The sequence below is a fragment of the Sycon ciliatum genome, chromosome 4 (genome assembly GCF_964019385.1).
Source record: "Sycon ciliatum chromosome 4, ocSycCili1.1, whole genome shotgun sequence".
Lineage (NCBI taxonomy): Eukaryota > Metazoa > Porifera > Calcarea > Leucosolenida > Sycettidae > Sycon > Sycon ciliatum.
This window is the reverse complement of record NC_088646.1, coordinates 34,220,307-34,247,359: the sequence shown is the minus strand read 5'-3', so window position 1 is coordinate 34,247,359 and position 27,053 is coordinate 34,220,307. Positions and strand designations below refer to the sequence as shown.

General features: G+C 49.4%; 1 protein-coding gene and 1 long non-coding RNA gene across 2 annotated transcripts; one reads left to right on the top strand and one right to left on the bottom strand.

The window, feature by feature from the left end:
- Positions 1 to 10: 10 nt before the first annotated feature.
- LOC135815819 (dystrophin-like) lies at positions 11 to 26,743 on the bottom strand. Its single transcript, XM_065329161.1, has 21 exons — positions 26,161 to 26,743; positions 25,409 to 25,520; positions 24,839 to 24,900; positions 24,329 to 24,403; positions 23,712 to 23,928; positions 23,374 to 23,459; positions 22,900 to 22,979; positions 12,834 to 12,911; positions 12,548 to 12,686; positions 12,267 to 12,321; positions 11,973 to 12,012; positions 11,559 to 11,630; positions 11,173 to 11,309; positions 10,691 to 10,768; positions 9,999 to 10,046; positions 4,974 to 5,037; positions 4,432 to 4,517; positions 3,825 to 4,005; positions 1,798 to 2,044; positions 1,222 to 1,452; positions 11 to 456 (listed from the first exon to the last, which is right to left on the bottom strand). Exons 1-21 carry the CDS (start codon positions 26,177 to 26,179, stop codon positions 329 to 331), a joined length of 2,235 nt encoding a protein of 744 aa, XP_065185233.1. The 5' UTR covers positions 26,180 to 26,743; the 3' UTR covers positions 11 to 328.
- LOC135815822 (uncharacterized) lies at positions 14,800 to 15,579 on the top strand. The gene is made up of 2 exons (XR_010553324.1): positions 14,800 to 14,979; positions 15,137 to 15,579. It is a non-coding gene; the product is annotated as an uncharacterized LOC135815822 (long non-coding RNA).
- Positions 26,744 to 27,053: the final 310 nt, after the last annotated feature.

The window sequence follows — 27,053 nt, the reverse complement described above, 5'->3', positions numbered from 1 at the left end:
CGCAAGTGTCTTGATTGATATTTGATTATATTCTCATAGTTATGTGTTCACATATCCACTCTATGCTGCGATGTGAATCAATACCTGTCTCTCAGCAGCTCATAGCAAACACCGTTATTACTTTGGGAAGCAACAGTGGCTGCTTGCATAGCACGCTTGCTGAAGGAATGACTATTAGTAGTATTTTAAAGGGAAAACAATGATGTGATCTGTATCAACTACCAGTATAGGCCTGCCCCTGTAAAGTCGACTGGGCAGCCGTGCAGTGAAGCCCAGGATGCACTCAGATGCCCTTCACTATCATTACTTCTATTCAGAGTATTTCAAACTAATGCATGCTGTAGGTTGTCGCCGTTGCTTGCGACAAGGATTCCATGGCAATCCCAATCATTTCACTCAGTCCGATCAAGTCCTGTCCGCTGGGTGACTGTGCTGCAGTTGTCCTCATGGTTGGAGCTGGAAAAAGACAAAAATGACGACAACGACGACAACAACAACAAAGAGAGAGAGACAGGGTAGGGGAGAAAGAACAAGAAACGAAAGAGAAAAGGAAGACGTCAGACAGGACTCATGTTGTATGGTTGTACAGATAAATTCCCGAATGTGACTGTGGTTGTCATCACTGTTTATTGCTGTTTTTGTCATGGAAATGCGGACTTTCATGTACAGTAGACAGTTATACCCACTCGGTGGTACAACACCATCTCCAGGGGTTCAAATGAGGAGTATATTCGGATGAGGGGACAGGTACACATCCATCTAAAGCATACACATTTCCTCATTTCTCGTTCTCTTTTGGCAGTACTACAAAAGTAAGGAATAGAACACACATCAGCTCCTTGGAGTTAGCCGGCATGGGGTATGTTTTGACCGTTGAACATCCTGCTGTTAAGCATCCTGTACACCATTCCTGTTGTACTTAGTGCAGTAGTGCTGTGCGTGGGTTGGGAAACACGGCAAGAACCTATTCTTGTCCCCTTAATTATGATTCGGTGTGATCAGGCATTTTGGATAGCTGACGTTCGGATAATAAACGTTCTACTGTAGTGTGAAAGTAGCCTTGAAGGATAAACTTTTGCTAAGAATACAACATCCCAGGAACACATATGCGTGTGCAATCGCAACTGTTCCCAGTCAACTGTAGTGCACACTACAAACGGAACACAGGACAAAAAGCCAACAACCGGCTTAGCTATAGGCAAAATTAGAGTGACAACATACCGTTGACTTGTCTCTTTGGCATGGTCAGGTCACGAAGAGCTATGGCTACGACGCTGGCTAGGTCAGTGTCATCTCCACCGCCAGGAGCGATAGCAGAAGCATGTGTATGGTCGCCTGGACCAGCCCAGTGGCTGGCCTGGCGTGCCGGCTGCATAGAATCCATTAGACCGAGCTGTTCGGTTGACGCCATAGGTTGATAGTACCGGGCTGGGCTCTGCAGTACATCTGCATCTGTCATACGTATTGAAAAACGAGAGCTTGTATCAAGAACTGAGTCACGGTGGTTCGCTAGCAAAGCACATGCCTTCAATGTCGATGTCCATTCTCACATCCCCCCCCCAGTGGTTGGCTGTCGGGAAAGGACTCTCTGAGGCCAATGAGCCCATTCAAGAACTGCCTTAGTTCCTAGTAGCATATACCAATTTGAAGCTCCATATCTTTTTGTACGTGACAGGTGGTTCAGAACCATGATAGGTGTATGTGTGTGGATGTGTGGATGTGTGGATGTGTGGATGTGTGTGGATGTGTGTGGATGTGTGGATGTATGGATATACTGCTTGATGATTGAAACCTTACCAGTGGTTCTGTTGTAATGTCCTGCATCAGTAGCAGCCAACACGACTGGTGTGACACCGGCAGCTGATGGACGATGAACCAGTTGGTGTGGTGCTGTTCTTGGTGGTGCAGCTGACGGCTGTGCCATGTCAACGGCTACACTGCCACCATCGCCACCAGTGTGCCTCCTAGGCTGAGCAACGGGCTGAGTTACAGGTTGCGCTGATGTTTGAGTTGCCCGTGGTGCTGGCTGTGGTGTAGAGGAGTCCTATGCACATATACACATTGCATTGGATTGCAACATTGAGCATTTGCATCGCCTCCGCACAATCATCACCAGCATCATGTGTAAACGTGTATGCACAGCTTACAGCCACATCACTTGTTTTACGCCAGTTGTGTCCACCTTCCAAAGAATCAGACTCTACAGTGCATTTCAAAACTATAGACGCGTAGGGTTTTTGAAATATTTCAAATTTGGCTGGACCTTTTTGAGAATAGTTTTCGGAATATTGCTCAGGATCGCTCCACAATTACTCTCATTATAGTTTCTAAAGGATTGGATAACAGACGCCCAATTTGGAAAAATTTATGCACAAAGTGATCACAGATTTTATGTGGTATAGATGCTGGCATAACGGTTTTTGCCTAGGTACGCGTCTATAGTTTTGAAATGGACTGTAGAGTCGAGACACCTATACTTCACACTTGTGTTTATTGCCGCAGTATTTGCCCCAGCATATCTTAGCAATCTTCCTCCACGACCATGTAATGGGAGGGGGGTGAAGGGATGGAGAATGGTTATGGAACCTTCTCCTCCCAACCATGAGACCGTGAGTTCAAGTTCATTTCCAGTTTAACGGGTGATTTCCAACCTCAGCAGACCCATCTGGGATTGGGCACGGGACTTGGGTTTGAAAGGCGAGGGAGATGAGAGAGAGGAGAGGTACGGCCCTCATTGTCACTGTGCTAATTACAACAAGACGCCTCTAACACCTCCTGCACCTAAAGTCTGATTAGGCAATGGGTCACATGTACACAATGTACCTTTTGTAGTTAAAGGGGAAGTGCATCGATTTTTTGAGTAGGGTCCAGAAGAAAGACAATTTGATATCGGTTCGAATGGCATATCTCTCGCTTCCATACGATAAGCCAAACTTGCCAAATCGCCAATTGTATGCTCACGTTGCCATAGCGACCAGCGCAGTGATGACGTATGAAAGGCTTAGCTCCTCCACAGAGAAGGTCGATCACTGCAGAAATTGGTCATTTTCAATTTTCTTATTGTATTCACGATGTGAAAGAAGTGCTGTGTTCAATGCTGTTAGTGCCGTGAACTATTTATCGCCCTTCTCATGCATTTCCCTAGGCTGACTGTGCCTAGGAAATGGTTTCCTCCAGGACAAGATGCTTGGAATTCGCCGTCTCTCCTGAGACATTTTCAGCAAACTTTCAAACCTACGACATTATTTCATTCGTCAATCTCCACCACCCGTCGTCTCATCTGGCTTCAGAAGATGTTACGAGAGATAGTAGAGTCGCCAGGAAGCATCACATTCATCTTCAGGAAGTGGAAAGAGCAAACTGCATGGTCCTTGGTTGGGGGAAATGCTGAACGTCTGATTTGTCCCAACCAAGATTTCAGCATTTTGTTCGTCACTATTTTCGCTTGTCTGCTGGTGTCTCCGCACTCCAGCTTTCTCCTGTCGGTGTCACGTCCCAGTACACAACCGAGAGGACTACTAACAAACAGTTCACTGCACTAACAGCATTGAACACAGCCCTTCTTTCACTTCGTGAATACAATAAACCAATTGAAAATGACCAAATTCTGCAGGGATCGACCTTCTCTGTGGTGGAGCTAAGCCTAGCTTTCGTACGTCATCACTGCGCTGGTTGCTATGGCAACGTGAGTATACAATTGGCGATTTGGCAAGTTTGGCTTATCGTATGGAAGCGAGAGATATTCCATTCGAACCGATATCAAATTGTCTTTCTTCTGGACCATACTCAAAAAATCGATGCACTTCCCCTTTAACTAGCCTTACTGGTATTTGGAGAAGCTCTCTAAGACGTCGCAGTTGTTCCTCTAGAGTTTGATTGTGCTCTTCGAGCCGTGCTATCCTGTCCAGCAGTTGCTGCCTGTCTGCTCTCAGATACCCTGCGTCAGGAGCATCCGTTTGCAGGGCGCTGGATGCTCGAAGCTCCTCGAGCTCCTGCAGTATGCGTCTTGGTTCATGAGGATTGACAGAGAAAGAAAAATTCCAGAAGATCAAGGCTCGCTACTACACTGCAACGGTTTTCAATGCCAACCGTGTACTTGTGTTTGGCAATGCACCTGGAGGAAGAGAGATGTAATTTTGAAAGCCTGGACCACATAATGATATGAGAGATGACTACTGTAAAAGCCATTATTCTAACGAGGCGCATATATATAACAATTTCCCAAAAGTGACTAGTTTACGTGTACCAAAGGTAACGATTCTCACTCATTCTCAACGCTCAATAGGACAGTATATGTATCGATTTCTGTATAACGATTTCTATTTTAACGACAGATTTCTCCTCGTTAACTCGTTAGAGTTAGCACTTCGTTATATATATATGGCTTTTACAGTACTTCCTTTAAAAATAGAATGGTAGCTAGTGCAATACCTTTTCTCGTCATTCAGCTGATCAATCACAGCATGGAGACCGTCTTGTGCCTGACTTGCTTCTTGCAACCTTGTCAGCTCAGCAGCCTTGAATGAATGCAAGCAGGAACAGCATTGTCATGACCAAAAGTAAAAGTAAATTATCGCGTCCGGTCCCGAAGGGAACTCACGACAGCCGCTAACACCCGGTAAACCCAGCGGCACATGAAGCACCTAACGGTGGGGGTCAGGGGGTACGCCATGGCAACTGTTTGATAAATATGGCCAATTCACTATACAAGCAAAGAGATCATGGGAAGAGGAGGGAGAGACAAGTAGTGGGGTCCAGGGCATCATACTAGAGCCATGTACTGACTGACTGACCAGGAGCATGTAGTCGAGACAGAACCTTCAATGAAGAATGTGTCACCAAGCCTGAATGCAAGATCCTTCTTAAAACGCGATGTGGTCACATTCTACATACATTTACATCAGCCGTGTCATGCAGCGGAACTGCATACTGGTTAGCCTGCCATACACCGCATCATAGATATTGCTCCCTACCTGTTCTGGGTCAAATTCCTGGCTGTGTCCAAGCAAATGTAATGTGAGAAGATGATCATCCTCCCTGAAACAAGAAAGAAAGAAGAGTACCATGTTGAACCAAGCGAACAATTATAAATAGCATGCAGAACTCAACCTCAGGAGGCTTACAGATTTGCAGGGAAGTTGCAACAAACAAAAAAGTCAGCCTATAAAAAGGATGTCAGTTACTCTTGCTGGTACAGTCAACTTTGCGAATAACGACACTCGGCGGGGCATCAGAAAAGTGGTCTTATTCGCGAAATGTCCTTATACCCGAAGCCTCATTATATGTATTACCGTTAGATGGGACTGTAGTGCTGGGATTAGTGCTATCATAGTGGTCAGTGTTAGGTTGTAGAGTATAGGTTATAGCATTAACGCCATCATACTATAGTGTAGAGTTTGGCACATTCCGTATTGTGTTATAAGCCGAGTGTCGCATCATGCAGAATCAGAATACAGATCTTCTGGAACCAAGCAGTTGCTCTGGCAAGCGTGGGCTACGGTACTACATTGGCGCAGTGAACCGGCAGTCAAGCATCTGGACGCTATGGCGAAGGGCCGGCCACCCAAGGAATTTCATCCTGACTTCGGACAAGACACGGGTGCCGACTTCGACCTATGGCTGGAGGATGTGAACGACTACATGAAGATCTGTCAAGTTTCGACTCCAGAGGACAAGAAGTGTCTCTTCTTGAATCTGGCTGGTCTTGGGATCAGGAAGATTGTCAAGGGTCTGGTTGTTCCCGCTCCAAGTGATGCAACACACGACGACCCAGGAGATACATACAAAGCCCTTACAGAGGCAGTCCGTGCTCATTTTCGCCCATCCAGAAACACGACGTCTGAAAGGCACAAGTTTCGGCAGATTAAACAGACGCCAGATGAATCTGTCTCCACCTTCGTTAGTCGGTTACGCGAGAAGGTGGAGTGGTGTGACTTTGCAGCGACAGACGTGGACTCGGTCGTCAACACACAGGTGCGTGACCAACTGATTGCAGGGTTGCGATCGCAGGAGCTGCGACGGGAACTGCTAAAGGAGGCAAAGCTGACGCTAGCGGATGCCGTTTCAAAGGCTGTGGCCCTAGAAGCATCTTTCTCCGACTGCAAGCCATACGAAAGTCGGACGAGTCCAGGAGGCTTGGAGACATCAGCGCCTAGAGGACCAGAATTGGCTGCTGTAGTTTCGGGCAGCGTCTCGGGTGGAATCGGAAGTGGCGACCCGCGCGCCATGGGGAAGACGTCCACCAAGAGCCTAGGATGCAAATACTGTGGTCGTGTACATGCCAAAGGCAAGCAATTTTGCTCGGCTGCACATGTAAGGTGTCGGGACTGTGGCAAAGTAGGTCATTTCGCAGCAGTCTGTCTCTCCAGCAAAGCTCATGCGGTGCAGGATGAGGACAGTGAAGCCGCGCGAATTGTGTACGATTCGATTCACGCTTGCAGCGACAAGGCAGCCAGTGGTCAATTCATTATGACGCTCATGGTTAATGGCAGGCCGTGCGAGGGACTTCTCGATACCGGCGCAACACGGACAATCCTGACGGATGATGTGGTACAGCCCACTCGCTGCAGTGATCGTAAGCTGCGCGCGTACAATGGCGGCGAAGTCAAGACGCTTGGCATGGCGGATGTCGATGTTGCCGTCGGGGAAAGGTCAATCCAATGCGAATGTTTCGTTGTACCGGCAGGCCGGCTCAACCAAGTGCTGTTTGACATCCGCAGCTCGCGTCACAGGATGTTGGGCACATCACCGAGCGCAGCACTGTTCTCTCGGCAGCTGCGAACAAGAATCCCAGCTCGTATAGACCCTATGATCGTCAATCCACAGCATCAGTTGAAGGCTAAAGCAGGCATGGCCAACGATCACGATTCTCGACGAGGTGTACGCATGCTGCCTGACCTAAGGCCTGGCACGAAGGTTGTGGTGCAGGATGGCTACTGCGACACGGCAAGGCCGTGGACGGTGGTGAGTCAGTACGGTCGTCAGGTTGGAGTAACGGATGGCTCCCGCTACCTACTCCGAAACCGGCAGCATGTCCGCGAGTACGTTAGCCCTCACAAACCCGTCGAGTGTCCGCCTATGCCATTATTACCTGAGTCGAGACAGGATACGTCTTCTGCGCAGAGGTCGGTGTTGACCCCTCCGCATCCAGTGGATTCACCCCCGGCGTCGCATCAGCCTTGTGTCACCCAGAATCCTGAGCTCCAAGATACATCCGAACGGTCGGCGACCGAACAGACCACTGCTGATTGCGAACCCGTGGCGTCCAGCAGCGGGGACCACCGTTTCATAGATGGAGCAGTCACCCGCTCCGGACGGCAGATCAAGCTACAGAGAAAGCCCGTCTGTATTCGGACAGTCTGCGCTAGACATTGTATGAGCTTTGGTATTTACCACATTGCGTTACTTAAGTTCTGCTCAACCTTCATTGTGTTCTTCGCTTATACTTCTAGCCTTTCTGCTTATCTCTTCTTCATTGAGAGGGAGTAATGTAGTGCTGGGATTAGTGCTATCATAGTGGTCAGTGTTAGGTTGTAGAGTATAGGTTATAGCATTAACGCCATCATACTATAGTGTAGAGTTTGGCACATTCCGTATTGTGTTATAAGCCGAGTGTCGCATCATGCAGAATCAGAATACAGATCTTCTGGAACCAAGCAGTTGCTCTGGCAAGCGTGGGCTACGGTACTACATTGGCGCAGTGAACCGGCAGTCAAGCATCTGGACGCTATGGCGAAGGGCCGGCCACCCAAGGAATTTCATCCTGACTTCGGACAAGACACGGGTGCCGACTTCGACCTATGGCTGGAGGATGTGAACGACTACATGAAGATCTGTCAAGTTTCGACTCCAGAGGACAAGAAGTGTCTCTTCTTGAATCTGGCTGGTCTTGGGATCAGGAAGATTGTCAAGGGTCTGGTTGTTCCCGCTCCAAGTGATGCAACACACGACGACCCAGGAGATACATACAAAGCCCTTACAGAGGCAGTCCGTGCTCATTTTCGCCCATCCAGAAACACGACGTCTGAAAGGCACAAGTTTCGGCAGATTAAACAGACGCCAGATGAATCTGTCTCCACCTTCGTTAGTCGGTTACGCGAGAAGGTGGAGTGGTGTGACTTTGCAGCGACAGACGTGGACTCGGTCGTCAACACACAGGTGCGTGACCAACTGATTGCAGGGTTGCGATCGCAGGAGCTGCGACGGGAACTGCTAAAGGAGGCAAAGCTGACGCTAGCGGATGCCGTTTCAAAGGCTGTGGCCCTAGAAGCATCTTTCTCCGACTGCAAGCCATACGAAAGTCGGACGAGTCCAGGAGGCTTGGAGACATCAGCGCCTAGAGGACCAGAATTGGCTGCTGTAGTTTCGGGCAGCGTCTCGGGTGGAATCGGAAGTGGCGACCCGCGCGCCATGGGGAAGACGTCCACCAAGAGCCTAGGATGCAAATACTGTGGTCGTGTACATGCCAAAGGCAAGCAATTTTGCTCGGCTGCACATGTAAGGTGTCGGGACTGTGGCAAAGTAGGTCATTTCGCAGCAGTCTGTCTCTCCAGCAAAGCTCATGCGGTGCAGGATGAGGACAGTGAAGCCGCGCGAATTGTGTACGATTCGATTCACGCTTGCAGCGACAAGGCAGCCAGTGGTCAATTCATTATGACGCTCATGGTTAATGGCAGGCCGTGCGAGGGACTTCTCGATACCGGCGCAACACGGACAATCCTGACGGATGATGTGGTACAGCCCACTCGCTGCAGTGATCGTAAGCTGCGCGCGTACAATGGCGGCGAAGTCAAGACGCTTGGCATGGCGGATGTCGATGTTGCCGTCGGGGAAAGGTCAATCCAATGCGAATGTTTCGTTGTACCGGCAGGCCGGCTCAACCAAGTGCTGTTTGACATCCGCAGCTCGCGTCACAGGATGTTGGGCACATCACCGAGCGCAGCACTGTTCTCTCGGCAGCTGCGAACAAGAATCCCAGCTCGTATAGACCCTATGATCGTCAATCCACAGCATCAGTTGAAGGCTAAAGCAGGCATGGCCAACGATCACGATTCTCGACGAGGTGTACGCATGCTGCCTGACCTAAGGCCTGGCACGAAGGTTGTGGTGCAGGATGGCTACTGCGACACGGCAAGGCCGTGGACGGTGGTGAGTCAGTACGGTCGTCAGGTTGGAGTAACGGATGGCTCCCGCTACCTACTCCGAAACCGGCAGCATGTCCGCGAGTACGTTAGCCCTCACAAACCCGTCGAGTGTCCGCCTATGCCATTATTACCTGAGTCGAGACAGGATACGTCTTCTGCGCAGAGGTCGGTGTTGACCCCTCCGCATCCAGTGGATTCACCCCCGGCGTCGCATCAGCCTTGTGTCACCCAGAATCCTGAGCTCCAAGATACATCCGAACGGTCGGCGACCGAACAGACCACTGCTGATTGCGAACCCGTGGCGTCCAGCAGCGGGGACCACCGTTTCATAGATGGAGCAGTCACCCGCTCCGGACGGCAGATCAAGCTACAGAGAAGGCCCGTCTGTATTCGGACAGTCTGCGCTAGACATTGTATGAGCTTTGGTATTTACCACATTGCGTTACTTAAGTTCTGCTCAACCTTCATTGTGTTCTTCGCTTATACTTCTAGCCTTTCTGCTTATCTCTTCTTCATTGAGAGGGAGTAATGTAGTGCTGGGATTAGTGCTATCATAGTGGTCAGTGTTAGGTTGTAGAGTATAGGTTATAGCATTAACGCCATCATACTATAGTGTAGAGTTTGGCACATTCCGTATTGTGTTATAAGCCAAGTGTCGCATCATGCAGAATCAGAATACAGATCTTCTGGAACCAAGCAGTTGCTCTGGCAAGCGTGGGCTACGGTACTACAGGGACTTTGCTCTGGGCATGGAAATTCTGTCGTTATTTGGGAATTGTCGTTATATCCGCAGTCGTTATTAGCGAAGTTGACTGTATGTCACTAAAGTGAATGAGCTAACAAACAGGCACTTACTCTGCTTCAGTGTTGACTTGCTGCGTTGCACTCTCCAGCTTAACCAGCCTGGTCACATGATCAATAACATGACAAATACACATTCTGATTACTGCACTACAGACTGTAAATGAATACTGCAGCACCAACGAAACGGTTCACACGGCAACCTGAACTAAGTGCTAGGTGCCAGCGCTCAATTACACTACTGCACTAATCCAACCTTGCACACCAGGAGCTAAATAGACTCGGGTCAACACTGAATAGTAAACTCTGGAAAGCTCCGTTGAGAGATGGTACCAGCATGTACAACACATATGTGACTTGCAAGGTATCAGCATGATATCTCCAGGCAATCGCTATGCAGTGACACAAATCATGGTAACGCTATTCTAGGCAAAGAAGGATGGTGAAAACTGCCAAAATACCACTGATGCACAAAGCACAAAGCCCGGCGGCTTAGTACATGCACTCGGGTGTCTATAATGATGCAGGGCAGACCAAGGGGAGGGGGGGGGGGCACTACTCAGTAATAATCCAAATTAGCAACAGCCTGCGGCACTATCAAAAAGAAGACATAAAGCAACAGCAAACGAAGGCATGCAAGAAACACACAATTTCCTAAAAAGAAGAAGAAAGAGAAAGAGAAAACGAGTGAGTGAAGTCTCACACACTGAAAAGCATGAAATAGAAACCACTAAAATAATACTTACCGTTGTCGTAGTCTCTGAATATCGCCGTGTACATCCGCAGCATTGCCAGAGCTCTGTGTTGTCTGTCCTCCTCTTCCTCTGTAGCATACATCATATTACAACACATCATTGTTATTGTGTTATGTGTTCACAGTCGCAACAGCACTATGCGGATCGGAAAGCCCACACACATTTAAGCTTCACCAATGCTACACAACACTGGTTGCATAACAGCTCGGCCGAGGCGCAGTAATGCACCACTTGACGCTCACTTCCTCTTTTTGCCATTCAATGCTTCATGCTCACAAGTGCCCATAAGCGAATCTGCTGACTGAGTCGCCACCGGAACATCATGGACATAACCTCTATTGTGAGTGTAAGTGGTGACGGTGAATCCACAGCTCCATGTTAGACTTCAAGGATGCGGCAAGGCTCAATGGGATTCCTAGCAAGACATATCACTGTACCCAAACCAATTCGGAGTCTTCCCTGCGGACACTTACAGATCTGTTTGTGTCCTGGCTGGAAGTGGCAGAAAGCTGCTCTTTCTCCTGGCCAGAGAACGTTGCCGGCGCTTCTTTGTCGACAGCTTGTTCTTGATAAATGACAGGAGGTCCTTCACATCTTCGCCGGATGTTGTCTGGATAAGTAATACAGAGTATTAAATACACCATTTTACACTACTTCACTGTGACATCCTGAAAATGCTATTTTAGAAATGTGTGTCGATTGGGAGGAGGCACAGCCTTCGGGCTACCTCATTGATAATGTGAGCCCAGAAATCTGCCACCTTGTAGTTTCAATCAGAGAGATTTAGAGTCTAGAACAGACTGGACTTCGACTAGAACTGAGCCGTTTTCAAGAGCGCCGCCTTAGAGAAAAGGCTTACCAGCATAGAGTACTCCTTCATCGGGTGTGTTTGCTTGTGCTTCTGCGAGACCTTGTCAGCAAAGAAGCAGGTCTACATACAGGCACACGGCACAGAACGACAACTTTGCAACAAACACGTCACGAGAGAAACCACTGCTAAGCGCAGCACAGCCCCATAGCAGTCCGACAGATCACTGTGAGCCTTGAGGTGGAGTAGTTTGCCGAGTGCTTTTGAGAGAAAGGTCCAATTCGACCACATGCTTTCAGGGTACTTTAAGTCGTCATCTAAAGTCAGGATAATACAGTATAATTATACTGCCAATTCGGCCACCGCATCCAACACTATGCCATAGAAGGTCTGTACACATTGCACAGTCCAACTCAGCTTATGACAGCAGGACACCTAGCAAACTACGGCCCGAGTGCTGCTTACCTGGCAGAGGTCGTAGCTTGCACACCTAGTGCAGCGATATCTACAGCACAATAGGAGAAACGGTTGGTCATGATTGGCATGGCAATAACTCACTGCAACAGAGCTCAGATAAGGTTAACAACAATCGTCAAGATGTACATCATCTGCCTTATCAAATAGTACAAGTACATGCCATTGGTAAGCCATATTGGCTCTGTTTTTTTCTCACAGCCTGGTAGTACATGAACATTATGTACATGATCCCGCACAGTGTGCACATGTGTAGGATTGAATGTATGGTTGAACCGTTCTTACCTCATGCCGATGATAGGGTACGCCTTGCAACTGCTGCACTTTGCTTCATGACGAACTGCACAGACACAGGTACGTTCATACACATGGAAACATCGTACAGATCGCAAATGCACGGAGTTGGACAACCGCTTTCCTCTGCCTTTTCCCCAGGTTCCCTGGTGCCCAGTGCTTTCCCCGCATGGCCTTGCACAGGTAGAACCATGTGCAGATTACCTCATCAGTGTGAGTGCTCTTCAAGCCTGCACATTGACACACAGGTAGACACATCTCTATTGACGTACCAGTCTCGGCGGACGCAAGGCGATGCATGGTTGGCAACCAGACTATCGTCTGCGGCTCTTCGAGCAACCAATCCAACACGTCCAATGCACTGACACTGAAATCATCATCATTGTTAACTGTGCTACCGTCAACATTGATCTGTAGCAAAAAACAACAACAGGTGAAATCAGGTTCAAGACTGGTAATACAGCTACATGCTTACAAGTAGCACACAAGTACTTTACAAAACAAATCATGCCACAGCTGCAACTGGTCCTAACAATCTGTCTGCTAGCTGTTTCTTACATATTCAATAAGGCTGATGATAGCCATGTTGACGTTTGTGCCACCAAATGGACCACTTTCAAAAAACTGGCGAGGGATCTGGAGAAGAAACACAGAGATAACTACATTGCACTATCAATGATACACAACGGCACCACTGCTAGCCCTATACTGTACTGAACCACCCAATGTTTGTGTCACTAAATTGTTGTGGTCTCTCAGAACCAGCGAGTTTGCGATGGCAAATGTTCGCGGAGCACTATGGCCACACATATACACCCACTGTTGAAGTTTGTTTTAACGATGGTTAGTATTTGCGTTATGCTCTTCTCGCAAAATTAGCAAACATGAATACGTCGCAAACATCAGGCAGTTTACAGTACCTTACAGTCTGAACAGGGGCGTCACAGGGTGGCTGGGAGTGGTACGACCGGGGGTCCGGGGGGAATAAGGATTTTTCGGCTAACAGGCCACCTTTTAGCGCTCTACAGCCGCAAAGGAGGGTTCCCCTAGCACTTATTCGACAACCCCACTCCAGCTCCAAAAACATACACGTACTTCTCATGGATTTTTGGTATTTTCTGTACATCGTAGGTAGCCAAGCAAGGCAAATGGAACCCATTCAATGATTCAGGGCCATTGCCCTCGAAAAAATCGCAAAATTCGAAGTACAACTACAAGCGTGCTGCGCGGTCTAGCGCCAGCGGCTATGCAAAAACGTATGTCGTGTCCTGCAAAAGTCTGCCGCGTCGCGTACACTATGTACACGTCCGGCCTGGGCAGTCGCGAAGTAATTATTTTAGTTGTTTTTAGGGAGAGAAGAAGATCCTTTGTTTTTGTTCGGTGGGATTGAAAGATCTGCCAGTGGACCGGAGAGCTACAACAATGGAAGCAGAAGAAAGCGCTTGCGGAATCTTCTCTGTCTTCGTGGCAACAGGACTTTATTTTTCGAGAGACTTTCGTCCTGTCGTCGCGGACGAAATTCTTGTTGCTGCTACCAGAAAACTCGGGGAACGAAACGATCGTAAATCGTTATAATATAGGTGAAGCGGGTCGTGTCGGTGAACAGCTGCAGAATATTCTGCCGCCGTGGAGCAGCAGTCCAAACACTTTTCAGCTTCGGAGAATGAAGCGCTTCCCTTTTCTGTTGACAAGCGCTGCGTTCGCGGGTGTAATGCATTTTCGAATCCGCTTGCAGTAGATCGTCAGGAGCCAGAGGTACTAGGTAGGTGTCGTTGTGGAAAGAATATAATTTGTACAGTCTATATCCAGCCCACTGATAATGGTACAGAGCCACTCCGTTTTATGTGTCTATCAGTACTGCTTGTTGTACTGTTGTGCATTATCATACTACTACGCATTCGTTCCTCATGTTGTATTCACGTCAGCTGACGTCTGATGCGCGTAGTCGCGTACACTGCTTTCATTCTTCATGTTGTATTCACGTCTGATGCGCGTAGTCGCGTACACTGCTTTCACTTCTCATGTTGTATTCACGTCTGATGCGCGTAGTCGCGTACACTGCTTTCGCGCGATCTTTTGATTTGAATGTTTTTGAATCTCCGCTTCTGCTTCGAGAGAGGCAGAACTTGCCTTTGTACTGCAAGATGATTTCGATCAGAGTCAGAGTAAAACATTATAATACAGTCTTCTAAAACAACGAGTCGTGTGCTATCCGGAGGCATGTTCGAGTAAGAACATAATGGTCCTTCGAGCCGGATGGCGGACTTAGAGACAGAGCGAGCTGAGAGCGAACAGCGAGTTCGAAAAAGCAGAAGATTAAAAGGCATTCCACCAGCAAGGGATGAGGCAGAAGGCTTCGAATTTCCTTCGTTGGCAGCCAGGAAAACGGCAATGGCAGATGCCAGGTCTGTAGGAAGCGCAGAATCAAGTAGGTCAGGTACTAGTAGTAGGGACTTCAGACCACGTGACTTTATGGCCCAAAACTGGCAAAAGCGTGCAAATCGACGCCTGCACAAATCGTGTGATGGTCATATGTCAAGTCGTGTAAAGAAATGTGGAACCGTTTTTCGAAATGAAGGAAGTCTTGTACAGTTGGAGAAAGTTTCGGTTCGTCTTGTTGGAGCTTGCCTTCGTTTGGGACCAGCAAGAATGGAGCTGTTACGTTCATTTTTGACGGAGATACGTATGCGGATGGAAGGGAAAGGTGAGAAACCATATGATCCGTCCGGGTCCCCTTCTTGAAAATGTGATATTCGTATTCTACGACCTCGAATTAGTCTAGATAGAAGGTAATCTTTATTGTTTTCACTTTCCAGAAGACCTATTTCTTGCATTATTCCTCTTTGTACTTTGCCGTGCAGCGCCGCCATAGTCACAGTATGGAAAGCAGTGAGAAGTACCCTGCGCTAAATGATGCTGATGTACAAATTGAATTGCTCTTGGCTGTTTCGGTCCATGCCTCGATTCTTGTCTCCAATGCTGTTTCGATCTGGTTGAGCTCCGCAAGAATAGCTGAAAGAGTGCCGAACTGGGAGATGTGCTGTATACTCTTGTTGCTATTTGCTGTATCTCTGCTGATGATGATGTGCGTGCTACGATTACCCCAGCCAATACAATGTCCTGTACATGTACATGTTGAGCTTAGTCAGTGCCTCTTCCGTGATCATTCTTTTCTTGACACCAACCACGCCAACAGTCCGAAGCTATCTCAGGACTGTATTATCAATGTCTCCTGTTACTAACCACTACATTGTAAACCATACTATTCAGCTATTTCATGCGGAGAATCAAGATTGTTTTTGGATCTGGTGTGCGGTTGCTATGCGTTGCCAAGGAAAGTGGGTTCTCTCAGTTTGACATATCTCTCTGATCTCAAATGTATGGGACGTTTGTCGGACAAATCCGGTGATAGGCGATGACTATTTTGCTTGTAACTTTAGTTTCCTTTGTCCGATTTAGAAAAATTAAAGACCAAACTCCTCAGGAAGCTCTAACCTATCCAAAAAGCAAAACATAAGCCACAGAAAACCGATTTGAAAAAATGGTCTGAAGTCCCTACTAGTAGTACGTCCAGAGCAACATCGTCCTCACGACGACAAGCGAAGATTCAGGCCGCTGCGAAGACGTTACGTCTTGAACAGGAATTTCTGGCAAAGAAATTCGAACAAGACAAAAGACTAGTGGAGCTGGAGTTGGCCGAGGACCTAGCTAGGCTCTCCGATGAGGAAAGTATTCCGGACGACAGTAGCCAACGTAGCTCACATCGCTCCTCAACTGCAAGTGTGCGCTCAAATCGTAGCGGTGCTCTCTCGATCTCCAACTGCAGTTCTGGATATATGAACGCTGCGGATGAGCAGTCAGTGCAGGAAGTGGAGTCTGACAGCCAAAGACGCAGCAACGTTAGTTTGAGCAATCACAGTGACACTGACAGAGGAGATTGTGTCCGACCTGCAGTAACTGTCGCACCCCAGTCTGAGCTGACAAGACCTGCCAGACCACCGCCACAGCCTCCTGTACACCGTGTACAGGCCAAGCGTCCACCTATCATGAATGCTGCAGCCAGGAGCTTCAAGCCAGCAAAGGCTGGTGCAGCCAGTAGAACGCACCTTGACTCTGATGCGCCACACCGGTCTGTGAGCGCACAGAATCCAGCCACCCGTCCACATGGTCCAGAGGATCCCACTGCATCTGCACGATACGTTCAGAACTGGGTAAACAGCGTGCCACACAGTGCTGGGTATGTTGGTATTCCGCAGTTCCAGATAAAGCCGCTGGAACTGCCCAAATTCAATGGCCAACAGGAGAGCTATCTTCGATGGCGCCAGCGATTCATGCGTCTCGTAGACGACGACCTCATGTCAACGGAGGATTATAAGATGGCACGGCTGCGTGAGGCGCTGGATGGTGGGAAGGCTGAAGAACTTGTCAGTGGTATTCTGGACGGCCCTGGGGCATACAGTGCCGTGCTGAAGGAGCTCGACCAGTGGTTTGGCGGCGACAACCGGGAGCTGGAACGGCAACAGCAGGAACTATTGGCCAGTCCCCGGATCTCTCGGGAAGATGACACAACAGCTTTGCAACGACTTGCAGTGAAGCTGAGAAACGTTCTGCTTAACCTGAAAACGGCCAACGTCGTACCCGGACGCGAACTGTACATAGCAGTGTCTCAGAAGCTCCCAAGACGGATGCTGTCCCGATTCCTGGATCGGTATGATGACCAGAGCTGTGATGCGGAGGTGTTGTCTACCTGGCTGCTGAAGCAGGTGCACAGAGCGCAGCAGGTGGATGCGCGCCTCGCACTTCCCAGAGAGGCCGCCACAGCATCTACCCGCAAGCCGTACGACGCCCACAGCAGCAGAGCGCCCAGCTCAGGTCAAACCCAACATGCATTCCATGCCTCGAGGGGTAAGCCAGCGGAGACTCCCAATGCATGTTTCAAGTGTGACGGTAATCATCTCCTGAGCCAGTGCCCCGCCTTCACAGCAATGTCGGTACGAGAACGCTGGGATTTAGTGAAACCCACACCTCTCTGTATTTGCTGCTTGCGACCTGGCCACCGTAGCATGTCCTGTAGCGGGTCCACCTGCGCAAAGTGCAACGGCAAGCACCATGCACTGCTGCATTTCGACAAGTTCAGCAGCAACAAGCTTCAGCAGAAGCAGTCTAATAGCAGTAACAGTCAGGGCAAGGTACCTGTCAAGGAGCAAGTTCTGCATGTGTGCCGCTCGCAACCACGACGAACGTCTCTCCCTGCCATATCATTCATGACAGTCCCGGTCACAGTTCGCAACGGGAGTCAAGAAACCGTATGCAGAGCACTACTTGATCCTGCATCCACCAGCACATATATCAAAGCCGCAGTGGCTGAAGCTATCGGCTTGACTGGAGATCCGGAACCGCTCCAAGTGACCACACTTGGTGGCAGCCAGATGGAGGCCATGCGCCGACGCGCACCGGTGACCATTCAAAGTACAGACAGCAGCTTGACCCACCAGATCAGCGCTTGGGTTCTGCCATGTGTCACAGCCGACACAGTGGCCGTCGACTGGAGTCAACACCAAGATGCCTGGACGCATCTGCACGACATACCATTCCCAACTATGGACACCGGCGACATTGGTCTGCTGATTGGCGTGGATGCTGCGCCACTCCACACAGCGCTGGAAGAGCGACGAGGCCCCGATGATGCGCCGATTGCCCGTCGGACCCCGCTCGGTTGGGTTTGCTATGGCCCCACAGGTACAAGCACCGAGAGGTCCCAGCCTATCATCACGAACTGTGCCACTGCCGCTGTACGATCAGAGATGACCTCCTCTGGCACAGAACCGCGTCTGGATGAGCTCGTCCTCAACCTATGGGACACTGAGTCCATTGGTGTTGTGAACGCTGACCAGCGATACCGCACACCAGCAGAACGTGAAGCGGAGGAACTGGCCACGGCTACCATGCGCCATGATGGGCAGCGGTACGAAATCGGTCTTCCCTGGATCCGCCCAACTGGTCCGAACATCATATCAAACCGCGCTCAAGCTGAACAGCGCTTGAGAGGTCTAGAAAAGACCCTTTCAGCCAAGCCAGCGATCCAGGCAGAATATCACCGCGTCCTTGCAGCACATCTGGAGAAAGGGTACATCCGGATTGTGCCTGAAGCCATCGCCGCAGCAGACTGCCAGCACCAGTGGTACCTGCCACACTTCCCAATCGTCCGGGAGGACAAGAGCACCAGCAAGGTTCGTGTTGTGTTTGACGCCGCTGCCGTCTGGAAAGGTCGCAGCATCAACGCAGAAATGCACACGGGACCACGCCTACAGAACGACATCGTTCGCATCCTGTTGCGGTTCTCTGCTGAACCAGTAGCTCTCGTTGCCGACATCAGTGAGATGTTTATGCAAGTAGGGCTCAAAGAAGAAGATCGGCGATTCACTCGGTTTCTGTGGCGTGCCAGCCCAGACGATGATATGCAAGTGTATGAGTTTAACCGGTTGGTCTTCGGCCTAAGAGCATCGCCCTATCTCGCCGGCAAGGCTCTACTGCAAACAGCACAAGATTTCGCGACCGACTCGATGCGCAGCAACGACCTTGTCCAAGTGGTCGAGGAGAGCTTCTATGTTGACGATCTTCTGGACTCCTTCCAGTCAGCTTCTGTGGCAATAGATGCCCAGCAACAACTGACACAGCTACTACAGTCTGGTGGTTTCAAGCTTCGCAAGTGGCTAAGCAACTCTACCGAGGTGATTGAGTCCGTGCCAGAAGCCGACAGAGCCCCGCAGGTGTCCCTGGATGTCAACAGTAACCAGCACTGCACTCTACCGTCGTCTAAGACCCTGGGCGTCATGTGGCTTGCTGACAAGGACGTATTTACCTTCCGATATAAGGCACTAGAGGCGTCCCAGCAATTAACCAAGCGATACGTTCTACGACAGATGGCAATGATCTTCGATCCAAGAGGTCAGCTCACACCGTTCACGATGCGTGCACGAGTACTGTTTCAGGAGGCATGTGTCGCTGGATATGGTTGGGACGAGCCGCTGAATGACGACGACACGGCTCGTTGGAAGCGCTGGCTATCAGAGTTACCCGACCTGGCACAGATCCACGCTGACCGATGTTTCAAGTACACCGATGCGGATCCAACCTGCGTGAAGACGGAAGTTCACACGTTCGTCGATGCATCGGATGCAGCTACAGCAGCAGCCTGCTACGTCCGTACTGAATATCCAGACGGACGCGTGAAGGTGACACTGGCATTCGCTAAGTCACGGCCAACTCCTATCAAGAAGCTAAGTATCCCGAAGCTCGAGCTGAAAGGAGCAGTCCTTGGAGTACAGCTAAGTAAAGAGCTGGAAGCAGCGTTGAAGATACCATTGACGGAGCATCGTTTCTGGACGGACAGCCTCAATGTGTTGTACTGGCTGAGATCCCACAGCCGACGATTCAGCACAGATATCGGTGTAAAAATCTCGGAGATTCAACGTGCCACATCACCCCTGCAATGGCAACATGTGCCCGGTAAGATCAACCCGGCAGACCTACCCACACGAGGAATGCCAGCCACCTCGCTAGCAACGAGCAGCACATGGTGGACAGGACCAGAGTTTCTGTCCAAGCCATCGACCGAGTGGCCGCAACGCGATATCACCGTCCCAAGCAAGCTTCTAGGAGAAACTAAGCGACACCAAGCGTTGACGTTTGTCGCCGAAGCCACGGCATCTAGACTGCGTCCCGAGAACTTTTCATCCTGGAACCGACTGAAGCGTGTCACGGCTTGGATAATCCGGTTCTCCTCAAACTGCCGAGGTGCCAAGAAGGGGGAAGAACCTGAGGGCAGTGATGCGGTCTCTCGTGTAGCTGTGTCGTCGGCAGAGAATGTAGCAGTTCCCGAACTGTCGGCAACTGAAATACAGCGAGCAGAACGGCACTGGATCAGCGTTGCCCAGCAGGAGTGTTACTCGGCCACTATTTCGACCTTACAGCGGGAGAAAAGTGTTAAGCCCTCAGACCCTTTGCTCCGGCTCAATCCAGTCCTAGACACCGCTGAACGGCCATTTGTACTACGCGTTGGAGGCAGGCTGGAGCAGGCATCAGCAATGTCGGAAGGTACGAGGCAGCCACTGATACTGCCGTATCGGCATCCAGTATCTGACCTCATCATTGCCAATGAGGATCGCAAAACCCACCATGCCGTCGGCACGAATCATCTGTGGGCCAACCTGACAACTTCGTATTGGCTGATCAAAGGCAAACAAGCGATCAAATCGCATCGCCTACGATGTAATGGCTGCATTCGGCAGTGGAGGAAGCCTGCAGACCAGCTCATGGGCCAACTTCCTGCCGCTCGAGTTGCTATGACGAAGCAGGCCTTCCAGCATGTTGGAGTGGACTTCGCAGGCCCATTCCTAACCCGTCAAGGTCGTGGACGCTCACAATTGAAGCGCTATATCTGCCTCTTCACATGTCAGGAGACACGAGCATGCCATTTAGAGATGGCCTATGACCTCTCCACTGAAGGCTTCCTGATGTGTTTTGACCGATTTTGTAAGCGCCGCGGAGCACCACGTCTGGTAGTGTCAGACAACGGCAGAAATTTTGTGGGTGCAGAACGTGAGCTGCGTGATGCCCTTCAAGCTATTGACCGAGGTCAAGTGGTCACCCGTACAGCGACACAGCACACGTCGTGGACGTTCAACCCGCCCCGGGCACCACACCATGGCGGCTTCTTCGAAGCGCTTGTCCGGTCAGCCAAGCGAGCAGTGTTTGCTATACTGCATTCTGCTAACTTCACTGATGAAGAACTGCAAACTGCCTTTGTTCAGGCAGAGGCCCTGTTAAACAGCCGGCCACTGACTACAGTTGGATCAGATGCTGATGATCTCGCCCCGTTGACACCTCAGCAGTTCCTCATTGGCCACATTCAGGTGGAAACGGCCATAGAAGCGGCACAAGCTTCTATGACACCAGCACACCCGCAGAGACGGTGGAAAGCTGTGCAGGTTGCTGTGGACCACATCTGGCAACGCTGGCTGAAGGAATTTGTGCCCACCCTTAATATCCGACAACGTTGGAGAACGCGCAGTCGCAACATAACGGTTGGCGACATGGTATTGTACATGGCACAGGACACGCCCCGTGGAATGTGGCCTCTCGGCAAAGTGGTGGACGTTTTCCCCGGAGCAGACGGTCTCGTGCGTGTGGTGGACATCCTCGTCAAAGGCAAAACGTATCGGCGTCCGACCAACTTGCTGGTTCCACTTGAGGTAGAGCCGGAGGTGCCTGCCAAGTAAACTCTCTCTCTCTCTCTCTCTCTCTCTCTCTCTCTCTCTCTCTCTTTCTCCTGTTTACATCAATGATCTCTCTAATCTTAGTTCTGCTCTCATTGATCATTCTCCTTCCACCATGCCATTCGAGCAGGAAGGGGGATATGTACAGTCTATATCCAGCCCACTGATAATGGTACAGAGCCACTCCGTTTTATGTGTCTATCAGTACTGCTTGTTGTACTGTTGTGCATTATCATACTACTACGCATTCGTTCCTCATGTTGTATTCACGTCAGCTGACGTCTGATGCGCGTAGTCGCGTACACTGCTTTCATTCTTCATGTTGTATTCACGTCTGATGCGCGTAGTCGCGTACACTGCTTTCACTTCTCATGTTGTATTCACGTCTGATGCGCGTAGTCGCGTACACTGCTTTCGCGCGATCTTTTGATTTGAATGTTTTTGAATCTCCGCTTCTGCTTCGAGAGAGGCAGAACTTGCCTTTGTACTGCAAGATGATTTCGATCAGAGTCAGAGTAAAACATTATAATACAGTCTTCTAAAACAACGAGTCGTGTGCTATCCGGAGGCATGTTCGAGTAAGAACATAATTATTATGTTGTAGCTGACAAGTGACATACATGTAGTGTCTCTTGACGTGCTGATCGCCATTGTAACATGGTAGATCTTGGAAAATTTTAGTTCTGGACCCAGTGATCGCCGCCAGCTCAGCTCTGTTTCCGTCAAGTTTGCAGTGAATGCGTCCGTGAGGAATCCATCGTCTGGTTATCTCTAACCGTGACTCCAACCGCCTATCGTAATGGATAGCCGCCTGGAGTCTTGGGCGTAGCCCTGGTAGCTGCTAGTGCTAGGCATCAAGTCTGTATGCTCCTTGCAATGAAAGTAACAGTTGCGATGTTTTGTACAAGTCCGAAGATCCTTGAATTTTTTTATTGCTTTTTCGGATGAATTGGGTGGACCATCCTGGACGAAAAGTGGTACGACCATGGTCGTAGTGGTCGTACCGTGTGTGACGCCCCTGAGTCATCCGGGTGTAGATGGGTGTAACGACAATGAATATGGTGTGGTGCGTGTAGCAATTCAAGGCAAAAACTACATGAAGCCTCTGATTTGTCTTGTGTGATCTACTGGATGAAATGCACAAGAAAAGACTGTTGAAGATGATGCCTCACTGGGAAAATTGGACATGTTTTAGTTTACCATAGTCGACCGCTGAGTCCATTGAGAAAGCAAGCTCTGCAGCTTAGTGAACCCGTGACCCATATGTACTTGCCATGTATCCAAACCGTCCATGAATACATGACATCGCATGCTGCATGTATAGTCATCTAATACTCCGTGCTTACCTGCAGGCAGTCCTGAAGAAACTTCTCACAGTCTGCACGAGTCAGGCTATCTTTCCCACCGCCAATATGTGCTATGAGAGCTACAATGCAAGACGACAGTTATGCACACAAGTCGCGCTGTGTCAGTTTCATGGAGGACAATCATGATAAAGAATTAGTGTTGGAACATGAACTTCGCTGGGGACACTATCTCTTTCTTCGTCTCTCTCTCTCTCTCTCTCTCTCTCTCTCTCTCTCTCTCTCTCTCTCTCTCTCTCTCTCTGTATTTCTTGTGCATGCAAACATACACCTGCCTGCAACCATGCGCGACAACCACACATGTTCGAACTGGCAATGGCATAAGACCAGCATAGTCACCGAATAAGAGACAAAAGTCCCAAACCCAAGGCAATCAAAATCTTTCATTTGCTCTTTCCCAAATTAGCAGTGTTGCAAATACAGAGCTGGAATGCTGGAAGTCATGCATCTCCTTACCTTGGTACTTATCTGCCAGCTTGCCTTTGCACAGCAGTATGATGCCAGTGACAAGAGACAGGGTATGTAGCAGACCCGTCCGACCGCTGTACAAGCAATCATACACACGTGCACATACAGAACAATACAGATGTCACATGACATGGTGGCGGACTGCTCACAGTAGTACAATAAAAGCGATCCGTGAAAATATGCCAGTGACTCAAGATGAACTAGCAACTCCAGGAGGAATGCAAAACTTCCCATTTAACAAAATTACCCATGGCAGTGAATCAACTTATGTACCAATTTCCAGCATAATCATTGATACCAGTCGGAGCTTTCACATGGCATGTTACCTGTCATAAGTGTTTAGAACCCAGTTTAGCGCCAGGTCTGTGCACTGTGCGATGTCCATAACCTGCTGCGCCGACTTGCTCTTCACCATCTTGAAAATGTTACCGATCACGGTCTCCGCATCTGACACCGCAATGGTGGAGTTCCACGACACTTTGCCAGGCCTGACGCCACTGTTGTGCAGCGCCTCTTCAACACAGGCCAACGTCACGTGATCCACTGTAAAAGAAGGGGCGAGGTGACAGAACAGTCAATGAGCACAAACTGCCAACATCCTATCATCAAGTACATGACCGTATTGTATAGGCATGGCATACAGTCATGACATAACTTATAAAATTTTGCTGGTCATGTGAATTGCTCACCTTGGTCCATTTGTGCAACACCCCTGCCCTCGTGTACAGTCATGGCATTGTTGTGGCAACGTGTTGACTCCGTGTTAATTGGTCCAAGTTTGCCGGGCCATTGACCAATGCACATTAGCTCTGACCCTTACAGCAATATTGTCTACTGCAGGTTGCATCCTAAGTTACATGATGAGTCGAGTTCCACATGATACGGATACAAGCCGGCAACAATACAATGACCAGGTAACTGTGGGCAGTGCTAAGTTACTTACAGCCGGCCGTCTTCTGTACAGATCTCAACTTCATTGCCATCCGATACACTGCGTACTTGATAGCATTCAGACCCTCTGTACACATAGCACACATAGCACGCACAGTCAACTTCGCTAATAACCGTCGACCGTGGATATAACGACAATTCGCGACTAACGACAGAGTTTCCATGCCCAGAGCAAAGGTCCCATCTAACTGCAATACAATCATATTATAATGAGACTTCGGGTACAGGGACACTTCGCGAATAAGGACACTTTTCTGATGCCCCGTCGAGTGTCGTTATAAGCAAAGTTGACTGTATACGAGAATACACACAGTTGATGACAAACAGCACAACATGGCAAATGCAAGCATATGCACTCCCTGTGAGACCATGACGTCATGATGTATAAAACACATCCGAGTACAGCCTCTGCAGACACACAGCCTCATCACTACATGTTCACAGTACTGCATCACACTGTGTGCCTAGCACCCAGTAGAGCTGCACACAGGGATGTACTTACCGAGGGCACGGAGAGTCTTCGTCATGTATGGGTGATCCCATGTTGTAGTCTCTGCTCCGTGGCTGAGTGCGCAAGCAACAACATAGGAAACACACAAGGGATTTGCAGTAGCCAAGTAATCATGGATGGTAGTAAGAAACAAGTCCTAATGGAACAAGGCGAAGAAGCCGCACAATGCAGAAGCTTGTGCAGCTACATTGTATAGTCTCATTATCACATCAGGTCAATCAACACAGCTTCAATGAGAACTGAGTTCTATTCGCTGTTGAGACCGTAGTATTGGCTCCCAGGCCGGTTGTACCCTGTGCATGTGCAAGATAGCTTCTAGCTGACATTAACCTCATTAACCCACTATGCCAAAGAATTGCACTGCATGATTGGCATGAAAGGATTCAGTGGAATCGGTGCCTCAAGTTGGAAGGGCACCTAATACAGCTCAGATACAATTTCGTTGCAACGTTAGTAATACTCGTATACAGTGCATGGCACCTTCCGTGTACCACGATGATACCGGTATGTGCTGAGCATACTGTTCTGTTGTGATTGCATGCTAGTCGATCTACACGTTACCTGATGAAGTAGGGTATGCCATTTGATGTCACTGCCCTCTCCCAGCCATCCATTGGGTCGGTGAACACAGCATCGACAGCATCCTCTGCCAGCCGCCCTCCATCAACAGAATCTGTAGAGATTATAGAACGGTGATTCTTATCATTGATAACGTTACACAACAGAGTTTGCTAGCCACTGTGGCAACTATTAAACTGTGGTTGGTGTCTTCCAGTACTGTGGATGCATGCTCATCAATATAAGGCCATTAAGGGTCCAAGCTCCAAACCCAGTTCAGAGACGACAAAATGCGCTTGACATCAGCGCTTTGCCTGAGGAAGGCTGCATGATCGTGTACTAAATCTACTTCAGAAAGGGTTGATGAATGTCTACACTAGCCGCCACTGGGGATTCCGAGGCATGAAGTTATAATGACCATTCAAATCCATCCACTGAAACAGTCCGACGTCGGACTATGGTTATGCAGGTTTGTATTGCCAATGCCACAATGGTTCCCTGTTTCTCTCCGTCTGGAATGTGGAGTTCTACTTCCAATCGCCAGTAAAGCTGCTTCATCTTGAGACTTCGCAAGGTGTAAATTCATGTTCGTCTTGTATGTCGATCAATGCCCAGTGCTAGCAAGTAAGTAATTAGTTGCCCAGGTCGCTTGCTAACCCTCAGTCAGTCAGTTATCTATCATAACTGCAGCGGCCATGCAGCATTCAGGTGGGGACATAACAACCGCATAGCACAGCGTTTCATCGGTGACCTACCTCCACTTTGACTCTTCATTGCTTCTCCGGCATGCTCGCAATGACTATGTCGTCACCGACTGGTTTACCCGCAGGCAGGACTGAAAACTAACCAGACCCAACTGGCATGCCGTCGACCAGATATCGGTGTACTCCACCTCTCTTTTCCCGACTTTTCTCCGCACAATACTGAATGGTGGACGGTGTTCGGTAACTATCTGCTTACCAACCGTTACTACGTCCTCTTTCTCCCCTCTCCGCTCTCGAAGGACATTCTATGTCAACTCGCCAAAGTCCCCAGTACGGCAGTAAATCTACGTGTGTGCTCACAGCATAGAGAAAGGATCTCCGTCTTCTTCTCTGCCCGTTTGAAATGTCCGAAGTCGAAGATGAGTAGATTTACGCAATACGCACACTGCAGTACTGGGAGGTCAACAGACGGGAGACGACACTACACCTCGCAGCAACCAACAGCCGTGTGGTCCTGACACTCTGTCTAGTGTCTAGGTCTCTGGTCTCATGTGTGAGTTCGACGCATGCTATTACACAAGCATGGTCCGTGGTCAGGTATCTCTGGCAGACATTTCACTTTCAGACCTGAAGCCTGCGAGGGCCGCGAAGTTAGTTACTCTAGTTGGAGGTTTCTGAGACATGTAGCACCTTGTTCTAGCGGCTAAGCCATGGCGGGATGATGCTATGGGCATTGTCAGACTCACGTGCACATGGAAATTCAGACCTCGTAGTTCCATACTCACCATAGAGTCATAGACTATATGTAGTGAATGCTGCTCCGACGCATGCATTCCGAAATCCTTGCTCGCGTGAAGGGGCTTCTGGCTGCATACCGCAAAGGAATACAACGCACATCCAAAAACACCTGGACCCCAAACGCCAAAAAACTAATAAGGGTTGTC